The following is a 23,805-nucleotide window of genomic DNA, read 5'->3' as shown; positions in this document are numbered from 1 at the left end:
TACAGCGACCAGCTGCACCAAAAATGTTGTGTAAAATGATGCCTAAAACATATGTTTGGCCCTTTAATCAAAGATTTAAAGATGTATGCACCAATTTGCATTTAATCATTACTTGTTATTGATCTCTGGCTCTCTCATACAGTGTGCTTTGGTCGTGTCTCACTTCCCTCACTGCCCCTGTGCTGGAGGTTTCTTCCTGTTCAAAGGGAGTTTTTCCTTTTTTATTAGAATTTGGGTTTTATTCTGCTCTGTGATGACTAATCTTGAGGCCATGGGGAACAACCCATTAGAAGAGTCTTATCTCATGTTCCCACATACCACACATGTGCTTATGTCCAGATTGTCCCAGTGAATTCAGGTTGTTTCTGCTACAGCCTTGGTGAAAGCAAAGTCAAAACAGCAGTAAAACATTTAGAGGACTCAGTCTATGTTATGTCCTTGGGACAGCTGTTTAACGCTATCCTCTGTGTAAAGGCTAATCGTTAGACTCTATATGAACACGGAGATCCACCCACTAAAAATGAAAAGAAAAAGGTTACAAACATAGTTTATCAAAAACAAACAAAGAAAAAAAAAAACACTTCAAAGTAAAGTAAAATAACGTTTTTCAGGCCTGATTCAGATGAAGCTAATTTCAGGTTTTCAGGTGACTTGTATTCTTAACTGCCTTCGTCGTTTTTGGATTCTGTTGAGATTGCCTTACATTTGGTTGATTTCCATGTGAAGTTGCCAGAAACAGATTCATTTGCCTCTGAGGCTGGGGGTTTGTGCACAGATGAAGGCTGTGCATTTGAAACAGGTGCCTTTAAAAATAGTTTATATTGGCAGCCCATATTATATTACAGTATTTAACTTAAACACTTCCTTTTTCCTCCCTGATAGTGTGGGTTTGTGTATCACTTTTTGGAAAAGCAGGACCTGGTTTGCCAGCTGGACAAGGTTCCACCTACATTTTATGGAAGAGAATGTCTTAGCCAACACTGCCCCCTACTGACTTAAAAAAAAAAAACCTACACAAGTACATCAATAAAGTATTTAGTGCTTCTTGTGAATTTCTCACAAGTGATATTTTTCACATTAATGTAGACAGCACAGCTATTTCGGCAGAGATAGCACTTTCTGCAACTGGTGAGACTTGGAAAATGCAAATTAATAGTGAAACTGCTCATCATGATCTGTTAGTTGCATTTTTTTAAGTCCATTTGAAGATTATATTCAGTTTAAGAGCCAGCTTTCATCAAAAATACTGTATAAACTAAGCTAGTTAAAATTATTTGTGTACTGTTGCACTGACTACAGTGTTGTCAAGAAACTACACTTTATATACAGTGTAGAGCATCTGCAAATATTAAGTTAGTTAGGAAAAGAAAAAGAAACATGAAATATGTCTTTTAAGTTTTATTCAGAACAATGACAAGACACAACAAGACAGGAGAACACCTCAGTGAACTGAACAGACAACTGGGAAACAGACTTAACAGCTGTGCAACAGTAAACTTAAGCCAGGTCCTCTTCACCTTCCTCCTCAAACTCGCCCTCCTCCTCGGCAGTAGCATCCTGGTACTGCTGGTACTCTGACACCAGGTCGTTCATGTTGCTTTCTGCCTCAGTGAACTCCATCTCATCCATACCCTCACCAGTGTACCAGTGAAGGAAAGCTTTACGCCTGAACATGGCAGTGAACTGCTCGGAGATGCGCTTGAACAGCTCTTGGATTGCCGTGCTATTACCAATGAAGGTGGCCGCCATCTTGAGACCTCTGGGAGGAATGTCGCAGACTGCAGTCTTGACGTTGTTGGGGATCCATTCGACGAAGTAGCTGCTGTTCTTGTTCTGCACGTTCAGCATCTGCTCGTCGACCTCCTTCATGGACATGCGCCCACGGAAGATGGCAGCCACCGTCAGATAACGACCATGACGTGGGTCACAGGCAGCCATCATGTTCTTGGCATCGAACATCTGCTGGGTGAGCTCTGGTACAGTGAGTGATCTGTACTGCTGGCTACCCCTGCTTGTGAGAGGAGCAAAGCCTGGCATGAAGAAGTGCAGACGAGGGAATGGCACCATGTTTACAGCCAGCTTGCGAAGGTCAGCATTGAGCTGTCCAGGGAACCTGAGGCACGTGGTGACGCCACTCATAGTTGCAGAGACCAAATGGTTGAGGTCACCATACGAAGGGGTTGTGAGTTTAAGGGTGCGGAAGCAGATGTCATAGAGGGCCTCGTTGTCGATGCAGTAGGTCTCATCTGTGTTTTCTACAAGCTGATGAACTGATAATGTGGCATTGTAGGGCTCAACAACTGTGTCTGATACTTTTGGGGAAGGCACCACGCTGAAGGTGTTCATAATGCGGTCAGGATACTCTTCACGGATCTTGCTGATGAGCAGTGTGCCCATACCAGATCCCGTACCGCCACCCAGGGAATGTGTGAGCTGAAAGCCCTGCAGGCAGTCGCAGCTCTCTGCCTCCTTCCTCACTACATCCAGGACAGAGTCCACCAGCTCTGCACCTTCTGTGTAGTGACCCTTGGCCCAGTTGTTACCAGCACCGCTCTGGCCTGCATAAACAAATCCAGACTAAACTTAGTAACCATAGTGCAACGTAATTTAGAAATTTTGACATAATATAATGCAACTTACCAAAAACAAAGTTGTCTGGTCTAAAGACTTGGCCGAAAGGACCAGACCTCACAGAGTCCATGGTGCCTGGCTCCAGATCCACAAGGACAGCACGGGGCACATATTTGCCACCTAATTATTAAAATAAATAAATAAAAGTCCAGTTAAATATCAGTAAACCCACATACAGCCCTAGGCCCAGGTGTATGGATGATGTACTTACCTGATGCTTCATTGTAGTAGACATTGATCCTGTCCAGCTGCAGGTCACTGTCACCATGGTAAGTGCCAGTTGGGTCAATGCCATGCTCATCACTGATCACCTCCCAAAACTAAAATAAATACAAATAAAAGGCAAAAATGAGGGAGCAATAAAAAAAAAAGTGACTTAATAGAGCAATCTCATCCTGGTCTATTGTTCTTTTAAGAGGCACACTACACTATATTTAACATTCTGTGGTTTTGATGTTGCAGTAATGTGATTTAGGGTTACATTTACAAATCATAAACATGGATGAAGCCACGCGCCTGATTCTTGACGTTCAGTTTAAAATGGTCGACAAGTTCCCGCCGTTCTGCCATAGGCGCGCGCGGTCTCATACGCCATTGGCTGCTATGGTTATGAATTCGAACATTCCTTGCTACGTCACTAACCGCCCACTACAGGCAAAAAGCCGGGCTGCAGCAAAAGCACGAAGTAGGCCGCACGAAGCCGGTAACTGCAATTAAATAAAAATAATCCGACTTATGTGACAAAATGTTTAAAATTATAGTTTAACCCACAAACCCAGCAATCTTTTAGTCTATAGGGCTGTTTTACTTAAGGCTTTGCGTATTCAGTCGACAATCCTTAGCTTTACTTCCCTTTTTTCCGCAGTGCAGCATACACCAAGAGAACAATGGCCAAGTTCAGTTTCCGTCAATTCGACGTAAAAACGTTAATTAGAGTTACCATTCAGTTTAATCAGCAATTTTCTTTGATCTAAGTAACAAAAACAAAGGGTTGCGGGGAAATCTTTAAACTGTTGAACATTACATTTATTTTTCCATTTTATTTAATTAGACGTCGATATATTACGGTCCTACAAAGTTCTCAAAATATAGTTATGTCTATAGTTTACTAATTTCTTAGCCAACATTTAAGTAGGACACGTTGATATTCCCAGGGTGTGGCTTCTGGGACGTAACGAGCACAATGCACAGGCTTCTGGTGCAAAGAACACGTTGATCGTAAATAATGCAACTTAATAACGTCCTGAAATGACACATATTGTCACTAACCTTGGCACCAATCTGGTTTCCACACTGGCCGGCCTGAAGATGGACAATTTCCCTCATATTTACTGGAGTTAGCGTACGACTTACAACGACAGACTTTGGTTCACTTGAAGTGCGTACCGAATGCCTCAACGCTTTACTTTATACGTCCAGGAAACGCCCTCAAGGCGTCAACGCAAGTGCCTATTGGCTTATAAGCGAACACTTCCTTTATAGACACAAATGTAAACCAATCAAAGGTTCATGTGCTAATCTCTGATTGGTCTAACCGGTCTGCCTATCATTTTCATCTCAAACCTATGACTAATGTCTAATCTGTAGACGTTGACCTACTTCCTCGTGATGGTGGAAAGAAAATGCGACACTGTAGGGATTATTTTTTGACATCCTAGTGTTAGCTGCTAGTGCAGACAGCTAGAGGTTTCATCTCATCGAGTAAATTAGAGCATTTCGATTCATTAGGATATAAAACAGTCATCCGAGTGGGCTGCTAGTAGCAGCAACAGTCCACGTGGCTGACCATTTTATCAGAAATATAGCGGAAGCTGTCGCAGTAGAGCTAACCATGGCTTTCAGACGCCTTGCTTTTTACTCGAGGGCTGGGCAGTGATTTTCAGTTATGCCTGTCTGAGGCCTGGGTGTAGACAGATCCAGCTGGATTCTGCGATCTCATTTACCATTTTCTTTCCCTTTTCTACTGGTTTATGAGTGGATTTCGTGCTGTAAACCCGTACTACTATTATAAAGAATGCATTAATGTGTGAAGTAGCAGCAAGTAAAGAAAATAATCGTTACATTTAGGAACAATTAGAACAATAAATCTACAGGATTATCAACATAATGACAACTGAAATGGGAAACCTGCAGTCCCTTTACATTTTTAGCACATTATTAATAAAACAATGATGTAGAGTACTGATTCAGGGCAAAGAGCCAGCCTCTTATACCTTTACAACAAGCAACATGCACTTTACACCAAGTTTCTGGTGTTCATCTTATGAAGCTCTTTCCTCTTGTTGATTCTCACAATAATGGGTGTAAAAGGTGTGGTGAAACCACAAAATGTTGAATCTAGAACTGGGTGCTTTAAATGAGTAAAAGCAAATGAGAGCACACATGCTTATTAATAGATAATCTGGATGTCAAGGGGCCAATGTGACTGTGGCGCAGACACAGGGATGGCCTCAGTTCTTCACAAAATGTTTTACAGATGTGCTGCCTTTATGATAGTCGAGTAGTTTTTATATCACTTATTATTTAAATCTAATTTTGTTTTCATTCACCCTGGGCCTGGATGGACAAGAGTACAAGCAGACTCTGCTGTGCTTAAATCATACAATATAGGTTATTCTCATGCATTGTATGTGTTGTAATCTGACACACAAAGGCCTTCTCTGTTTGCGCAATGGCAGAGCTACATCAGAGAAAGTATGGCAGGATACAAACAAATGAGCAGTTAGCTTCTCATAGCTGAGCAGAGGGCTGTTGTTTTCTGGTGTATTTGCAGGAAGTTACCAACATGGAGATGTACCCAGTTCGGCCCTGCCTTGTACCATGAACTTTTATCAGTAAATTTATGGCTTCAATTCTGTGAAATCAAATTGACAAGGTTGAATCCTGCATTAGCTGATGTTTGATCAGAGTAGACGTGCTGGAAAAACCTTCACGCTTGACTATTGACTTGGAGGCCAAAGATCAGATCTCACCTAGGATCATTTTATTGGTTTTGCTTTTACTTATTGTTTAATTATAGTTTTTTACTTGTTGTTAAATAATCTTAAAATGAATCACACTGGGAAAGAAGAGTAGGTTTAACATTATTAATTTAACAGTTAGCTCCAATCCACATCTGGAATTGCACCATTGAAGAATAATGTGTGTGACTGTAGATTCTGTTTGGAGTAAAAACAATAAATGCATAGAAGAAAATAATAATAATTATAATCGAAGGTTTTTAGAGGGAGATTATGTTTGGCTGGGTAGGGCCCTGCTGGGAGAAAAAACAACTTGGACTAATGGCCTCAGTATCTCAGTAATTCCAGGCTCTGATAAGATCAACCAGATACCAGATCATTACAATAAAGCAAATTCTGTATCCTTTTTGATCTGGGTCATTATTGTTCTTATTGCCTGTGTGCAATTACTTATCAATTATTCACTGATCTCTTTCTTTGGTGGGGCATGAAATGTGTGTGCACTCAGTGATTTGTGGCTTTCTATTTCTATGACTCAGCATGTCTCAGCACACTGCAGCATTCAGCCTCCAGTAGCCAGATCAATATTAAATTAAAGAGACAGATGCAGTTGGGAGACACACGCACGCACACAGAAATAAAACACAACTGTCACTGTCTAACAGAACATATTGTGTATGCAACTGTGTATGTTAATTTGCAGTCTCCACAGTATAGAGTCCAGTGCAACAGAATTTTGAATCAGCTCGTTTCAGTAATATGGTCTTAGAAAAAGTCATTTCCACAGCCCAACCCAGGATACATGGATTCTGTGACACGATGTTTCTAAATCTGGTTCTTGGAAAACCAGATGAAGAACTTTTAGCTTTTTTAAGAGAAAATGAACTAAAGCTTACAAATGTATTGTGCTAATCATTTGCATCTTTATTTAAATAAAGCTCAGTGTTGAAGTTATTTTTTTGTTGTTAACAGACGATAGAAGCTGTGGGACATAACGTTTTTCCAGTGTCTGAAGATGGGGATGCGAGTTTAGGGCCTCCTGGTTTACATGACTGAAATGAAACTGAGCTTTCTTTTTCCAGAGATCCAGCACCAGCAATGAGCGGCTAAAAAGATTATAAACCATAACTCTGTTAAACGATGATTTAACAACTCTGTCTGTGTTAGTCTTCACAGTTTCTGCTGTCTGAATAAAATCACTTGGTTTCTATTGCCACGTGAATTCGTTTCATCTCTAGTCTACATTTTTGTCCATGTTTGGTTCATTAGGAACTAATATTCTAAAGAATAAGCTGGTATTCAATGTAAAACAAGTTGTACAATAAAAACAGGTCAGAAATGATTTACAGATGTAGTGTATATGAACCATGCATGACTTATATTGAATTATATCTTGTATTGCTGTCAATATAAGATACTGACAGCATTATTTCCACCAGTTTTGTGCAGCTTTAACACAGATACAGAAATTCACAAACACAGTAGGAAGTAGGCTATCGGAGAAGACGGTGTTAGACAGGAACAGCTGGACTAATGTTCTGCCTCTGCTGAGAAATACACTGATTCACTCTCCTATCAGGTTACTGCCTCCCACTGCAGCAGCATTCAGCCAGTCAGTCTCACCACAGCCCATTCAGGCCTCACATTCACACGCACACGCACACACACACACACACACACGCACGCACGCACACACACACTATGGGTTACGCCCTGTAGTGGCTTTGTAAAAAAACCCTGGGAAATCAACTCTGACTAAGCTGGGGAAAAAAGACAGCATAGACTTTTACAGAGATGCGCAGTACTGTGCATAAGTCTTGAGTCATGCACACACACACACACACACACACACACACACACACACACACACACACACACACCACCTTTGTTCTTCAACAGTGTTAATGATTCCATCAGTTCTGACAAAATCCACAATATCACTGCCTGATATGAAACTCCAAACCTTCTCAGAGGCAGTTGGTTACACAAACGCATTGTTTTACATCTCTACTGTCCAATATGTCTTTTGTATATACTGGCAATTTTTTGGAGATCAAATATCTAATTTGGATGTATCACTCCATAAGGCCTGGTACTACTGATTCTAAGTTTAGATCTTGCGTATTTTGGTATATCTCAGTCCTTTTTCACTGTTTCTGCTTCGTAAGAATGACTTCTTCACAGCCACTCTTCCAATACCATTCCTAATGATGGTTTTGGGAATATTAGGGCCAGTTATAAATTAAAATTTTATTAGATAAAATGAATAAACTTCTGGAAACATCCACTACATACAAACATATTTAGAAGTGAAATGTGAAAAGATATAAACACATGCAATAATACAATATATGAATCATATCATAACATTAATAAGAGAGCGACACTGGGTTCAAATCCAGTCTGAGGCGATGCATTGTGGAGCTTGCATGTTATCCTTGTGTCTGCTTGGGTTCTTTTCAAGTTCTCTGAAAAGAACTAATCCCATGCAGTCAAGACATGCATGGGATTAGGTTAATTGGAGATTCTAAAATTAGCCATTAAAGTCACTGTGAATGTTATCTTTCTATATGTGACAGACCTGTTGAATCAAGAAATTACTTAAATACAGCCTGTCTGCTAAAGTGAAGACCAAAAAATCTCCAAAGAGAACAAATCACGTGTCACAAACAGCAGGGCTGACTGTGTGTAGAGTGAAGGGTGGACCCAAATGCAGACGAAAACAAAATGTGAAACATGACTTGAATAACAGAAAACGAGCCGTTGATTGAGGCAGGCAAAATAACTGTAAACAAGAGGCAAAGCTAACAATAAACTAAACTGGGTGAGCTAAATTATCTAAAAACCTACAACAGGAACATGGACTTGACATGAGGAAACGTGCCACAACTTCTTGGCTTGCAAACAACGCAGACGATCTGACAATGCCACTGAAAACACAGGACTTAAATACACAGGAGGTGATTAGGGGAAGTGGGAACACATGGAGGAACAGCTGACTGACATGAGCCTAATGACAGGACAGGGGAAGTGAAACTAAATACAATGAACGAAGAACGCATGACTCCTTCAAAATAAAACAGGAAACACTGAAACTAGACATGACAAGCTTAACAGACCTAACACGTGATGAACGATACAAGAACTCAAACATAGAAACCAAGGAAACAATAAATAATAACTGCCTTTCCTTAACTAAAGCTAAATAGGAATGACACAAACTAATCACAAATCTAAAATGAGACAAATACAAAATGAACTCAGAGCGCCGGGTCAGAGACCCAGCCTGTGACATCACGCCCTGATTTAAAGAACAGATGAGACTCAAAGTCACTGACACTTCTGTCAGTCTGGAAAGGACTGAGGCGTTGGTGTAGAAGGACGGACAGAAGTCTTTGGTACTAAAGCAACCCATAATGAAAGCCATTAACCAGAACCCAGAACAACTACAACTGCAGGCTTCCTTGTCTCAGTGTTGAACAATAATAACGAGCCTGGGCAGCAACACTGGGATCCATGGGAGAGTCCTAAAGGAAAAACCACTGCTGACCAAAAAAGAACAAAAAGGCTCATCTGACATTTTCCAGAAAAAACATCTTGATGATCCCCAAGACTTTGATGAAAATGTTATGTGGATCGATGACATGAAAGTTGAACTTTTTTAACGGTTTATGTCCCATTACAACCATTGCTGAAAAAGCAAAACAAATAAATAAACGAACAATAAAGAGAAACTAAATGAAGGTTTTGAATCTTATTGAGATGGCCTGACTTTAAGAAGACCCTTCATGCTCGAAACGCTTCTAATGTGGGCTAATTCAAACATTTAAAACAGGAGGAAATGTTTTCCCTGTATCTAAATAAGACAGGGACAAATGCATCCAACCTTTGATTTTTCCCTTCATGTGTAATGTGCCTTCATGAGCATTGTATCTGTTCGCCTGTCTCCAGAGAGTTGAGTCAGGAAGTCCATTTGATGCTAATACATCCCGGCATTCACCACATTAAGAGCTAATGATGGTCAGTATGGTCCAGGGAAAGTCCGCAGCGCATCCACCCACCCTGCTCATGGAGGATATCACGTTACAAAAATATACCAGCGGGATAATGGTGCTGTGGGCCTAGCTGGCTGCACTGTGTTGTACTGGGGTATGCTATACTGTGATAGCATACTGTATCTACTGCTATGAGTGAAAAACTTGCCTTTGCTGCACCATGAAATAAATCTACACTTTAGTCACAGGTCTTCAGCTCTGCAACACTGTCATCTACATTAGCAGCACTTACACGGCTGTACTTGGATAGATTAGATAATTAGACAAAGTTTAGATTAGATGTATTGAGGTTTTTCTTGACCCAAAAATATTTCCATATGGTATTTTAATAAAATTATTTAGGAAACAAAATACAAATTGATTTACACAAAAATCACCAGTATGCACAAAGTGTGTGACTTCCCCAGACTCTCTCCTAATTGCATTATGTTCAGTAAATTTACCACTTTTTAGTTCTGCTAGCAGCTCGGTTTACATAAAATGCATAAACCAGATGACTCAGGGAAAAGATTAGAGGTTCAAAGATGACAAAGAAAAAGCATACAGTGATTATTGTGCAAATAAAATCAAAGGGTTCACCACAGTGAAATAACTGAAGAAGTATCATAATGCTGTTACATGCATGCCCGAAATCCACAGCAGGTGTTGATAGAAAAGGTAAAACCACAGCACAAACAGATGATGCCTACATTAAAAAAACAAAACAAAACAACTTTCCTCCTTTGTTGTTTTATTCAGCAGTAAATAGCTGGGTCATCAAAGAGTAAGTTACAAAGGAAGCTTTAAACAATCAGGTTTTCTTTGTGTCTGGAGGTGGAGCTCGCTTCTATTTCAAAGCCTCGTTTCTGAGAATCTGTGGCCACAAGAGGGCTCCCTTTGTCCGTTTGATCACCAAATATTTTATTGTCACTGCTTCATAACTTGGAATAAAATGGTCAACTCTAGTTTTGATCTTGTATTACATCATGAGTCTCTTCCATGAGGATACATCACTGAGATCAAACCTGCAGTTCTTTGATGACAACAAGTTTTTTCAGCATATCACTTGTACCTTGTACCTTCACAGTGGCAGGAAGCAAATCAGGCAGACAAAGAGCATATTCATTCTTATCTGCTAATTTTCCTCACCAGTACTGTCACCATGACAGTACTGGTGCGTATTCAGACTAATATTTCAGACATGGAAGTAGTTCACCGTTTATATACACTGTGGCTCTGAGCAAAATCTCTGATTTTTAACATGAATACAGCGTTTATATGTATTATGGATTCGGTCACTGTGTTTTTAAGCATGTTCTGGGCTAATCTTTACACATATATTTATCATTTTCATTATCCTTTTTTAAAAACAAAACCAACAGTTTACACTTGTACTGCCAAACATCCCATAACTGACAGCTTGTTGCTTGATGTTTGCCATCAGTATGCCACACCTGTGTTAAAATGTTACAAATTCCATTCACATCAAATTTGACCTAAATCTTCTTCTTTAAGGTAACAGTCTGGTATAAGGTGTATTTATCATCTGATCTTCTGTAAAAAGGGTTTTGTTTGAGATTAAAGGCAGAAATAACTGCAAGTGCAAAACCAACAGACTAAAGAACAGCTTCTTCCTGTGGGCTGTCAGAACTCTTAATGCAAACTAAGAGTGTGTAAAGACTTCCCCAACACATCGACACTGCTGTTGTTCATCTATGTGCAATATCTCAGTCTTTCCGTGTTCTGTGCAATATCCTTGGTATGTGCAATATTTGTGGCTCATGTGCAATATTTTGGTCCCAGCAGAGCTACCATCTCCACCATAAATGACCATAGCCCCTCCACCCTTATTTATTTATTATATTATATAACTGCCCTTGTATACAGACCCACATGTTTCTGTTTTACTGTTTCTTACACATACACCATAGTTTCACTCACATATATGGATACATATACATTGCTTTTTATTTTATTTTATTTTCCCCCTCGTTGTATATTGGTTTCTCTTCTTCTTACTTTTACACCATTGTGGTCCAGCTACCCAATTTCGCTGTGCAAGAAACTGCACAATGACAATAAAAAGCTCTAAGTCTCTCTAAGTCTAAATGCTTGGATGTGCAGGGAAGCAAAGATAAGCTGAACAAAAAAAAAATCTTAAGAATTTTTTTTTAAATGCTATTGTGTTTAACCCTTTTCCAGTAAAATTAGAGTGTGATACTTGATTTTTTTTTTTTTTTAATTTTTATTGTTAATCTTCAAACTGATAGGGTTGTGGTCTTCTCTCCCTGAAACTTACAGAGCAGGTGAATCGTGTCACTTGTGTTATGTTGCCATCTTGTGGTGCTTTTTGGAATTATTTTTAAAGGAAAACTAATGTGTAACTGATTAAGCATTTTATTAGAAACGTTTTTACATAAAACCCAATTGTTTTATATTTTACTTTGAGGGAGCTCCTCAGCTTCCTTTTAGCTGACCATTTTTAGAGGAATCTTTTTTTAAGTGATTTAATACTGAACTATGAACGACTCAAGCATGAAATGGCCAACAACTCAAGGGGTGAATTTGTAATAACAGTCAAATTAACAAAGGATCCATTTTAAATAGTATCTTTAGGTACTTTGTTTCTAGCAGCACAAAAACACATAATTTGTTCCCATTTTTTTAGCTGAATCTATGAAAAATCCCAAAGATTTTTGCTGTCTAAAGGGCTGTTCCAAAAAATCGCACATTCTTTGCATGCTCTGCAGTGTGTACTTTAACAATGTGAAGAAACTGGAAAGGCAGTGGACAAAAGAAAAAGTGGCAGGCCTTACCACAAATGGTCTTAGCGGAAGCATGGCTGTCAAGAGGCAAAAAGGAAACTGGGTGAGGAAAAGGCTGAAATATGCCACATTAGACGATCTGCAGAGAGATAACACAGTCTCTATAGCCTCTTTAAAACAGAGAATTTCAGTGCACTTCAGTTACTTGTTTGGGGATGTTCATCAAACTGTCATTACCATCTCGAAAGCATCTGGTTTTTCAAACACACATGCAAGTGAAGTAAAACCATACCCGGATAGAAAAACATACAACTTAGTGATGTACTGGCCTCCACAGGCTGCCACATCGTTTACATAAAGCTGGCTGATACAGCAGAACACTTGAGCATTTCAGGTACTAGCTTTTCTAAGTGCAGGTGTCTCTGGTATGGAAGTGTGGATGTCACTGAAGAACAATGAATGAAGATGTGATAGGGAAAGGCCCAATCGTCAAACATCTGCATGCGCACCTGTCAGTCGCTGAGATGAAAATTATGCAGTAGGATCAGAATCAGTGAACTTGAAATCTTTTCTTCCTGCTTAAAGCAAACTTAAAGCTGCCGCATTGTTGTCACAAGGCAGAATATTAGTTTGGTGTGATTTTTTTGTTTTAGAGCTTTGTTTATTGTGTAAACATTTAAACTGTTTTAGATTAAATTGAATATTCTGCTGGACTACATGTTTCTCTGAATTACAACTGGCTAATTGGTAAATCTGAGTAACCCAATGAAAGGCTGGAAAAGCCAATCCATTGTTGGGGTACAGGTTGTGAAAGGCACATTGGGAGGCGTCAGTTAAGAAAGCATGTTATCAGGACATATACTGCTTTTTATGGAAGATTAGAGATTTTTTTTTTTTTTGTATTTTTGGTCCAAGACTGGACCAACTGTATTTTTGTTGTCTGCCAACCTCCAAGAAGGAAGCCTTGAAGATTCGGACCGGGCTGACCACTAATGTTTTTTTTATGGTGGGTTTTGGGATAATCTGGACTGAGAGTGGTTCAGAATGGCAAGTGGTGGTGGTGGGCTTTCAAACGGTGAAGATATGAATGTAGTGTGGGCTACAGTAGGGAATAAAAACAGGAGCGAGAGGACTGATTTCAGGCATTCCTGTGGGAGAAGATCTCGATAAATTGAAGAAATTAATAACAGGAGATACTACAGGAATACAGGACTGCAGGCTGATCTTAGACATGGGGAAGGCTCGTCTGAGGGGCTTCTCACAACATTAGTCAATACAAGTCAATACAACACAGGAGTTAGACGTCAGTGCTGTAGGATGGGCAAATGAGGGAATTATTTGTGTAGGCAGTTAGAAAAAGAGAAGCTACAATCAATCCCATTTGAAAAAGAGTTAATTCACATTACACTTTATGGGAGACTCGGGATGAGAGTGATAGGGGATTATTAGAAGGAGTAATTGAGAATAAGGAGTTGGTCATTTAAAATATTGGATCAGGTACACGGATGGATTTTGTGAGGAATCAACAATTGGTCTTAAGTTGGTTCCACAATCTGAAGCTGGAGAGTATTCAAAGCTAGCACAGCAGGTAGTGATCACCATCCGATTTTTGTTATCAGAGGAACAGACGCACAGGGAAAGTGGAAATTTGAAAAGGAAATTGGAACAAGCTTAAGGTGCTGAGTGAGGGTTATTTGAAAAATCTGGATTTAAATAAACCAATAAATGAATTGAACTCGTACAACTTATGTAGCCGAGCTATTCTAAAAGTCGTGGGAACAAAAAGAAAAGGTTTGTACCATGATGGGCACAAGAATGTACATGAGCAATAAAACAAGGGAAACTAGCAAAGGTTAGAGGGATCATAAAGAAAGCTAAAGGGGATGATTGGAGAAAATACTGTGAATCATTAGACAGGGTTTGGTGTACCTTTTTTAAAGCCTGGTAATTCAAAGGATTATTTATTAATAATAATAATAATAATAATAATAATAATAATAATAATAATAATAATAATAATAATAATAATAATAATAATAGGAACAACCTCACAGGGAAATATTGAAATACTTTAAGGTGAAGAGGGTAGAGAGGACATAATAAATATGAAGTTTTCTTTGTCAGAATTAAACACGTCATCAAAGAAATCTGGGGAAACAACTCTTGGCAAAGATCAAATCAGTTATTGCATATTTTACTGAGCCCCGCAGGGGACATGGGAGAAAAAAAAATTAAGACGGACTTTTGCGAGATCTCGCAAAACAAACTCGGGATCTCGCAAAACTTTTGCGAGATCTCGCAAAACAAACTCGGGATCTCGCAAAACTTTTGCGAGATCTCGCAAAACAAACTCGGGATCTCGCAAAAGTTTTAGCCGCATTCTTCCGTTAGCTTCGAGCTAACGGGAGGTCGAGACCCACTACAGCCGGGAGGAACACCGCTTTCCCGGCACATCGTGCCTCGACCTCCCGGTCGACTTCGAGCCGGCGTCCGAAGAATGTGGCTAAAAGTTTTGCGAGATCCCGAGTTTGTTTTGCGAGATCTCGCAAAAGTCCGTCTTAATTTTTTTAAATAATTCATAAGTCAGTATAATTAGTCCAGTTTTATTTACTATCATGATCAATTATATTTTTTAGCAATACAGTCCATGGGTATCTCGCTATTTGCAGATGATGGGATTATTTGGAAGAAGGGAAGAAATAAAGAATTCATTAAAGCAACATTGCAAGAGGCTTTAAACAATTTAGTCTTGGGCATTAGCATGGGGATTTAGATTTTCATCATCCAAAAAAAGTTGTGGTCTTTCAAATAAGAAATCAAATCTTCATATTAATGTTAAATTATATGAGGACATTATAGAAAAATATAAACTTACATGGAAAATGTATGCAGATAAATAACAAAAGGGTAAAAGGATTTTAAATATATTAAGATCCTGGAGGGGCAGAGATTCCACCACGGATCCTTGGACAAGTTACTGACTAACATTTGCTTCAAAAGGGAGACAGACAGTAAAGAGGTGGGTAAATACATGGAAAGGGAATATTTGGAATATATCAAGATCATTACAGATGCTTCTGAAATGCTCGAAAGTAGAGTAGGTATATCCTTTGTTATTCCAGATCAAAATATTGTGGAAAATAAAGGAATAACAGACAATTTAGCAGTTTATACAGGAGAACTAATGCTAATTCTGATGGCATTAGATTTGGTAGAGGAGAGTGAGGAAGGTTTTAGTATGTTCAGACTCAAGTAGCGCTTTAACACGTATTCATATATGCAGTCAGAGCCAAGACCAGACATTGCATTAGAAAAAACTCATTCAAGTTTCAGGATAAAAAGAAATGGTACAGTGGTCAAGTTAATGTGGGTTCCTGCACATATTGGCACAGAGAGAAACAGGTTGGCTGATAAATTTGCAAATGTTCAGCAAATAAAAACGTGTTAGATTTTAATGTAAAAATGAGCAAAACTGAAGTTAAGTTGCATATTAAAAACAAATGCCAAGAAGAATGGGATAGGGAAGTAAGGGCTACATATTATTACAATATTCAAAAGAAAGAAGGTGATTTTATAATATGTCACAGAATAAATAAAAACAAGAGGATGTTATATCACGGATGAAAGTTGGCCATACAGGATTAAATGGCACATGTAAAATAGTTAGCAAACATGCTTCAGGTTATTGGGATTATTGCAGATGAATTTCAACAGAGCATATATTTTCTTAGATGGTAAGAAATACTGCCATGAGAGAGGTGTTAGTCAGAAACCTTCACAAGAACAAGAATAAGATAAGGATGAGAGTATTACCTCAAAGAGCCTAAGGGGATACAGTTTTTGTTGATATGTTGTGGAAAGAAAGGGGAATTTTAAAAAGAATATAGTGGTGGTGCGGTAGATTGTAATCCATTCGCTGATCTAGAAGGTGGCAGTAATGCATCCAAAAAGTGTTTAACATCCGCCATTAAAACAGAAGAAGAAGAAAACGAAGGAGGGGGAGGAGAAGAAGAAGGAGGTCCGCACCGGATTGTAAAAGAAAAAGGCATGGCGCTCAAAACTCATAACTGTAGAGACAAAGAACAAGACACGGGAACGAGAGAGGCCACAGCTGCTATGATGGCCAAATGAAGCTTTGTGCAGCTTGTAAAAAGGTTCATTACGTGAAGCTTTTCAACACAGTCCTCTCTGGTGACACCTGCTGGGCAAAAAGGTGAAGAGCAGCTCGAATCTACAAATTAAATGAACTGCTTCCTTATGATTGCCCTCTCTGCAGAGCTTCAGTTTAATATGTGACATTTCTGTGTGATGTCAGGTTGCCACTGTGGTGCTTTAAATGTTTTTTTTTTCTTAGTGGAAGAAAACAAAATATTATAAACAAAATTTGAACACGAGGAGTCAAGTAAAAAAGCTCAAATGGGCTTTACTTCATATACAAACCTCTCATCTGTGCCTGCTTTTCTTCCTGCTTCTTGTTTTTTCTGCAGTGTAAAGTGTATACTCAAAAAATGAATGCTTAAACTAAAAAAATATATTTTTCTAACAGTCTACATAATTGTGTCTGTTAATATCTGTACCAAATACTAATTTGTTACTTGATCACATAGCATTTAAGTGAATAAGAAGGCTATACTTCTTACATCCAGAAGGTGGCAGTAATCGCTGAACGCTGAATCTCGTTTACCCTCACGAACCGAAAGCTTGCTTTGAAGAATTTTTTTTTTTTTTTTTTTTTTTTTTTTTTTTAATACTTTAATTAAATTTATGCACATATTACAATCTCTCGTTGGGAGACAACATTTGTGCAACAACATCTTGAAAAGGTTGAATAAGAAATCAAACGAAAAAAAACAAAACAAACAAAAAAAACAAAACAAAAAAAATATATACATATACATAAATATATGAAGGCCATTTTTATGACATATAACAGTTTCCTTTCTGCGAACACTTTAACATACATGTGGCTTACTTAGTACACCAAAATCACAATCATTCAAAGGATAGAGGTTCAGTCCCATTGTCGCATATCAAAGCAGCCTCTTTACATGAATCCCTCAGTAATTCTAAAGATGACAAAAAAGATTTTAATTCAATTTTCAATACAGTTAGGGAAGGTCTTTTACTTTGCCATTTGCATTTGTGTATGTGGTATTTGCCCATAATTATCACCACCTTGTGTAGCATGGACAGTTCCTTAGATGGATCACCATTATTATATAAAACTTGTGTTAGAGTCAGTGGGGTCATCCCATCTATTCTTATACTCAACCAGTCTACTAGATCTTGCCAAAAGTCAGTTGTTACTGAGCAGGAAAAAAACAAATGATCAATACTTTCCGCATTTTGTGAACAAAATCCACATGGCTCTACCTCAAACCCAAACCTTTTTTTAAGCATTTCAGCTGCTGGGTAATATCCATTAATTATTTTAAATTGCATTTCTTTGACTTTGGGGGGGATAGGCCATTTTAAAAAGTGCGTATATTTGTTCGTTATTTTAATATTACTCCCTTTTAGTTTTGTGTTACTGTTAAAGTCGTGAAATAATTTGTTTTTAAATATCTTGTTCATGGTTTTATTATTACAGTTTTTATCCGTCAAAGGAATCTGGTTTAGATGTAAAGAAGGTAGACTAATTTGTGCCTTAGAGTAATACAAATAACCTTGAATCAAACTCAACAGAGGTAAGGGGATTGCCTTACAAACCTTGTCATATTCTCTAAGGGAACATTGAATGTTAAACTTCGCATTAAAAACACCCACTGAGAGAAACTGACCCCTTTCATCAAGTAAGTCTGTTATAAAGATTATGTTTTTTTCAAACCACTCTTTAATAAACGACTTCTTATTAATTGTAATTGTTCTGTTATTCCACAAGGTGGAGCAATGTGGTGAAAAGTTATGGGCAAACACCATCTTCCAATAAGACAAGACCTGCTTATGATATTCTGACAGTTTCACAGGCAACTTCAATATATCAAAATCACATTTCAGGAGAAAATCCAACCCTCCCACCTTTTTGAAAATATTTTTTGGGATATGGAACCATATGGAGTCAGGTTTCAAGAGGAAGGCTTTTATCCAGTTTATTTTAAATACTCCAACCATTGATTGAAAATCAATTGACTTTATACCACCTTTAGCGTAATCTTTGACAAGTTGTGATTTTTTAATGTAATGTGTTTTATTGCGCCAAATGAATTGATAGATTATAGAGTTAATCTTTTTAATGCTTTTCGGGGTAATGTATAGTGAATATGCTGGATAAACCATCTTTGAGACGCCCTCTGATTTGGATAATAGATTGCGTCCAAAAATTGTAATATCTCTCGTCAACCAATGATTTAGTGTTTTGGACATGCCATCAATTTTGTCTTTTAGGTTTTTTGATTCTCTAGTGTTGATGTCTTTGTCTAAATAGATGCCTAGATACTTAACTTCATTTTTCACTGGAATCGTCCTCATGCTATTTTCCAAACAATCATAAAGTGGCAAAAGTTCACACTTCTTTAGGTTCAGACACAAGCCTGAAGCTTTAGAAAAAATTGAAATGACATTCAATGCTTTCTCGAGTATTGATTTATCCTTTAAAAATATTACTGTGTCGTCTGCAAACTGACTTATTTTCAGTTCAATATCAAAAATGTTTATTCCTTCGATGTCTGAATGGTTCACAATGAGGTAAGCCATTAATTGAGTGCAAAGAATAAATAATTTTGGAGAAATTGGGCAACCCTGTCGAATTCCACAGAATATGTCTATCCTAGATGTTATGCCTGGATTGAGCGAAACATAACTATAAATTTGCTTGTAGAACAGTTTGATCACTTTGCAAAATTTGTTTCCAAATCCAAAAAGTTCTAAAGATCTAAATAAAAAATTATGGTCTATTGAATCAAATGCTTTAAAAAAGTCAATAAATAGTATTAAACTTTCTGAATTAATAAAGGATCGATAGTCAATCATATCTAATATTAATCTTATGTTATTATGAATCTGCCTTCCTTTAATAAACGCTGATTGGCACTCATCAATCAATTTGGTTAAGACGCTTTTAAGCCTATTTGCATATACTAAGGCTAATAATTTGTAGTCGTTACATAAAAGTGTTATGGGTCTCCAATTGTCTAGCATTTGTAAATCTTTGTTTGGTTTGGGTAATAAGGTTATTAATCCTGTTTTCATTGTTGGGGATAGTTCTTCATTTTTTAAACAATCCAAAAAGCCATTAAATAACAAATCTTTAATGTCTTGCCAAAAGGTTTTATAAAATTCAATCGTTAAACCATCAATTCCAGGCGATTTTCCATTTTTCATTTGTTTTAGAGCTGTATCTAATTCGGATATTTTCAAATCTTCTTCTAACCATGTTTTATCATCCTCTTCCAATTTTTTAACCTGATCTTTAATCATATCAAAAAAGATATCTGCATTTTCTTTTTCAGTTCTTGATTTATACAGATTACTATAGAACATGTTAATTTCCTCACTTATTTTGTTTGGTTCCTCAATTATAGTACCATCCTTACTCAATTTAGTTATTTTTTTCTTTGTTTGTCTACGCTTCTCTAGACTATAGAAATAAGATGAATTTTTTTCTCCATGTTCAATCCACTTGGCTCTAGACCTTACATATGCTCCTTTAGCTTTAATCAAGTACACCTCATCTAGCTTATTTTGTAAAGATTGTAAGCGTTCTGACTCTTCCGCAGTCCTACAGGGTTTACCACATAATAAATGAATTTGTTCAATTAGATTTTTCTGTTCACATACGCGTAGGGCAGACACTTTCTTTCCCGTTTCTATAGCTAATTGTTTCACATTATATTTAAACCATTCCCATTTACTGACATTAGTCATGCTCATATTGTTAATTTATGATTTAAGTTCTTTAACTTGTTTACAGAAGTCTTCGTTTTGTAATAAACTATTGTTAAATTTCCATATGTTGTCAGATCTTTGTTGTTTACGTAGAGATAATAAGAGACTTATCAGACAATGATCAGTAAGTGGGGTTGACTGGGTCTCACATTTCGTAACATATGATGATACTGTTTGGGAGACAAGCCAATAATCTAATCTTGAACATACGTTTTTATTTGATGGACTAAACCAAGTATATTTCTTCGTATTTGGGTTTGTCATCCTCCAATAATCGATCATATTGGTTGTCGTACAAAAGTCACAAATAATGCTATCGTGTTCTGGTTGATTTCCTCTTTGTGGTTGTCTGTCAAGCCATGAGTTAGGAGCCAGGTTAAAATCGCCTCCAGTTATCACCTGGGTAGAACCATATGTAGTACTCCACTTTGCAATTAATTTACTTAAGTTAGACATCATATTTCTATTTAGCGACCTGTTATTGTATCCATACACGTTAATAAGAATAATTTTCTGTTCACAGACTTCTACCAACACCATGATCCAATGCCCCATTCCGTCGCTTTTATGATCAATAACTCTCCCTGCAAATTTGTTGAATAAGATCATAACTCCTGCTGAGTGAGTAGTACCATGTGAATAAAGAATACTATCTCCCCATTGATGTTTCCAAAATGTTTCCTCTTCCTTACCAGAATGTGTTTCTTGTAAAAACAAAATGTTTGCCTTAATTTCCTTGCAGAATAAGAACATGGCCTTACGTTTGACATTGTTTTTTAAGCCTCGAACATTTAAGGAACTTAATAGAACAGCCATCTATAAGATAAAGAAAAAACAAAAACAAAAAACGCAAGAACAAAATACAAAACAAGAACAGTAACGGCTTCCTTGGCACTTACTAGAAGAAAAAAAAGTGCTTGAAGCAGGAATAAGCCTAGTGTCCTACTTATGTAATCATAACAGTACTCCGACCCTATCACAGTACTACCCCTTTATATATGCGGCAATTTTAGCTCTGGATAGCCCACGTTTAACTACGGCTTTGCTTTTTGACCCTCTCCTATTTTTTATTTGTGTATTTTTAACAGATATGTATATATAAACATATATATACACACATACATACCCACATTTTATGGTTAACTTGTAGTGACTTCTTCAAGTGCATCTCACAGATCGATCCTTTTACCGTCTATTATTGCATAACCCTCCTTTAGGAATGCTCTTTTGCCGTTGTTTCGAGCTTCCTGCACCTTGGGCCACAGCTTGATCCGAGCTTCACGGTCTTCTTTGGAGAAGTCTTCTTTAAATTTTATGTTCAGTTCTTTGCAGACCCTGGCCTCTTTGGATTTCCTCCATACTTCATCCCTTGCCGTCCTCATGCTGAACTGTATGATGATTGGTCTTGGCACCTTGTTGCTCACTGCATTGTCTTTCTTCCCCAGTCGGTGTACTGTATCAACCATGAGCTGCAGTTTTTCCACTGATACAGGAACCACTCTTGTTAGAATGCTTGCTTTGAAGAATTGACTATGTGCACGTTAGCATATGCTACTTCCGGTGCGGAAACTCCTGTGGGGAGCTTTGTTTCCGGTGTCCTATTCGCGCCTGGTTTACGGTCCAAAAGCAAATGAATGAATCAAGTGGCGATTTACATTTCTATAGATGTCTTGGGTATTTACCCAATATATCTGTAAATGATGTTCATCGACTTGTCGATATTTTTTCCCCGCGCCTCAGAGCAAAAGAGAAAAGGGATTCAAATGCTATATTTCTCAGCTGTCCCTCGTTTATCGCGGGTGTTATGTTCTAAAAATAACCCCCCAAGAGCACCTGGCTGCAGCCACTGTGGAGCTCCACAGTAACCGGAAACACGTAACTTCAGTTAAATCGACTATGACAGCGAAAACTAAATTGCGTTTTTGTTACTATTGATGCTGCTGAGAAATAAAAATGGTTTTAAGTGGGTTTTTTTTTTTTTTTAACACTCTGGGTTTGTTCAAAAAAATTCACCATGCCCTAAATTGTTCGTGGCCAAAAGTGACACTTGCTGTTTCGCTGATTTTTTTTTTTTTTTTTTTTACAGTACATCATGTTGTGCGTTCTGATTGCTGTAGACCATTGTCAATCAATCTAGTCCAGTGTCTCCTGTACAGGAGCGGTCCCTAATAGGAGTCTTTTGGTACCGTTCCGCGAGAGTTGATCCTCCGGTGTGAAATGTATGGTTGTAGTTGTGTGTCTTATTTTGAAAGAACTATTTACGCGTTACCATAGCGACCAGAGCACGTTAAGAAGCAGAGAGGAGGATGTCACTGTCATTGTTGCTGGCGCACAGCTCAAGTCACGTTTATTATTATATTTACAAAATACCACAGTGTCTTTTTTTTATTCTTTTGTTGTATTTATCCGCGACACCTTAAAGGTCGTTCCCTGAAAATATTGTCTGACATTAAAGTGGTCTGTGGTGCAAAAAGGTTGGGGACTCCTGCTGTACAGTACAGAATGCGTTTAGCTTGTCGAATTTACATAAATCTTCGATCGCTAGCAGTGTAACTCTGAAGTGCTGTACTGTATGTTTGTAAGTTTTCTCCCAAACAAACACAACAATGCCGACGAAACGTTTTGCACCCTCAAATGCACCTTTAGGTTTCATTCCATAATACTGGACTTATGTTTCTACGAAGGTTTGAACTCTAAGAGTGTTTAAACAAAAGACAAAAGTGTGAAAATGTTCATGCCTGTCTGAGAAAAGTGTATAAAGCATGTAGTGAGGGGTTTTACAGTCTTAACATCTATAATAATTGTAAAAAATAAAGTTGGCTACTTCATGGATTTCACCTACCGCGGGTTATTTTTTGAACGTAACACCAGCGATAAACGAGGGGCTGCTGTATTATTAATAGTAGTGTCTGGGACATCTAATTGATTAACATCAACATTGATTATTATGCACTATTATTTTTGTTCAAGGAGAGCAAAAAATATAAAACTCTCTCAGCTTGTTTGTTGCCAAAAATGGCCACTTTTTGTGTATGTTCACAAAATGCTATAAAATGTATATTTCTTAAAACATTTATCTACTTTTGCCGACGTGACTCTTTAAAATAGCACCAGTCCTTTTCATCAAAATCAAAATTGTATCTGAGCATCGGGGAAAAGGCTGTCTTGCAATTGTTGAGGTCACTAGTGTGTGCCCCATTTCTTCCGGGATCACTCTCTTTATAGGTTTTAGTGGACTCCTAGTACTGCGAAGTGGTTTCATGGTACAAAGGGATTGTATTCCAAGATCTGGGAGACTGTAGAAATGAGCAGTGATGCCCTTCCTACCATCTTTCCAGAAAAATAATTGATCTGGAAGCTGTTAGGCTGACTTACAGCAGCAGCACTTTCTGCACCTGCATAAACTCCAGGACACATTTACTAACGGTGTTTGTTGCTGTATGTGCTGCAGCTTTGAATTTTTTAATAATATATATTTTGTTAATATTTTGGCTATGGTGTCTTGTTATGAAATGTACAAGAGTAAAAGTG

General features: G+C 37.9%; 1 protein-coding gene across 1 annotated transcript; it reads right to left on the bottom strand.

The window, feature by feature from the left end:
• Positions 1-1,383: 1,383 nt before the first annotated feature.
• Positions 1,384-4,059, bottom strand: tubb2b (tubulin, beta 2b). Its single transcript, XM_080894215.1, has 4 exons — positions 3,901-4,059; positions 2,843-2,951; positions 2,641-2,751; positions 1,384-2,558 (listed from the first exon to the last, which is right to left on the bottom strand). Exons 1-4 carry the CDS (start codon positions 3,955-3,957, stop codon positions 1,498-1,500), a joined length of 1,338 nt encoding a protein of 445 aa, XP_080750341.1. The 5' UTR covers positions 3,958-4,059; the 3' UTR covers positions 1,384-1,497.
• Positions 4,060-23,805: the final 19,746 nt, after the last annotated feature.

The sequence above is a fragment of the Rhamphochromis sp. 'chilingali' genome (genome assembly GCF_963969265.1).
Source record: "Rhamphochromis sp. 'chilingali' genome assembly, chromosome: 10".
NCBI classification, from domain to species: Eukaryota; Metazoa; Chordata; class Actinopteri; order Cichliformes; family Cichlidae; genus Rhamphochromis; species Rhamphochromis sp. 'chilingali'.
The sequence above is the reverse complement of the archived record's forward strand: the minus strand, read 5'-3'. Positions and strand labels throughout refer to the sequence as shown.

Bases quoted from the DNA above. Each gene is read 5' to 3' on its own strand.
- tubb2b (XM_080894215.1), bottom strand. From the start codon at position 3,957: ATGAGGGAAATTGTCCATCTTCAGGCCGGCCAGTGTGGAAACCAGATT. The intron at 2,752-2,842 runs GTAAGTACATCA...TTTAATAATTAG, and splicing joins CTACTACAATGAAGCATCAG to GTGGCAAATATGTGCCCCGT. The intron at 2,559-2,640 runs GTAAGTTGCATT...TTGTTTATGCAG, and splicing joins ACCAGACAACTTTGTTTTTG to GCCAGAGCGGTGCTGGTAAC.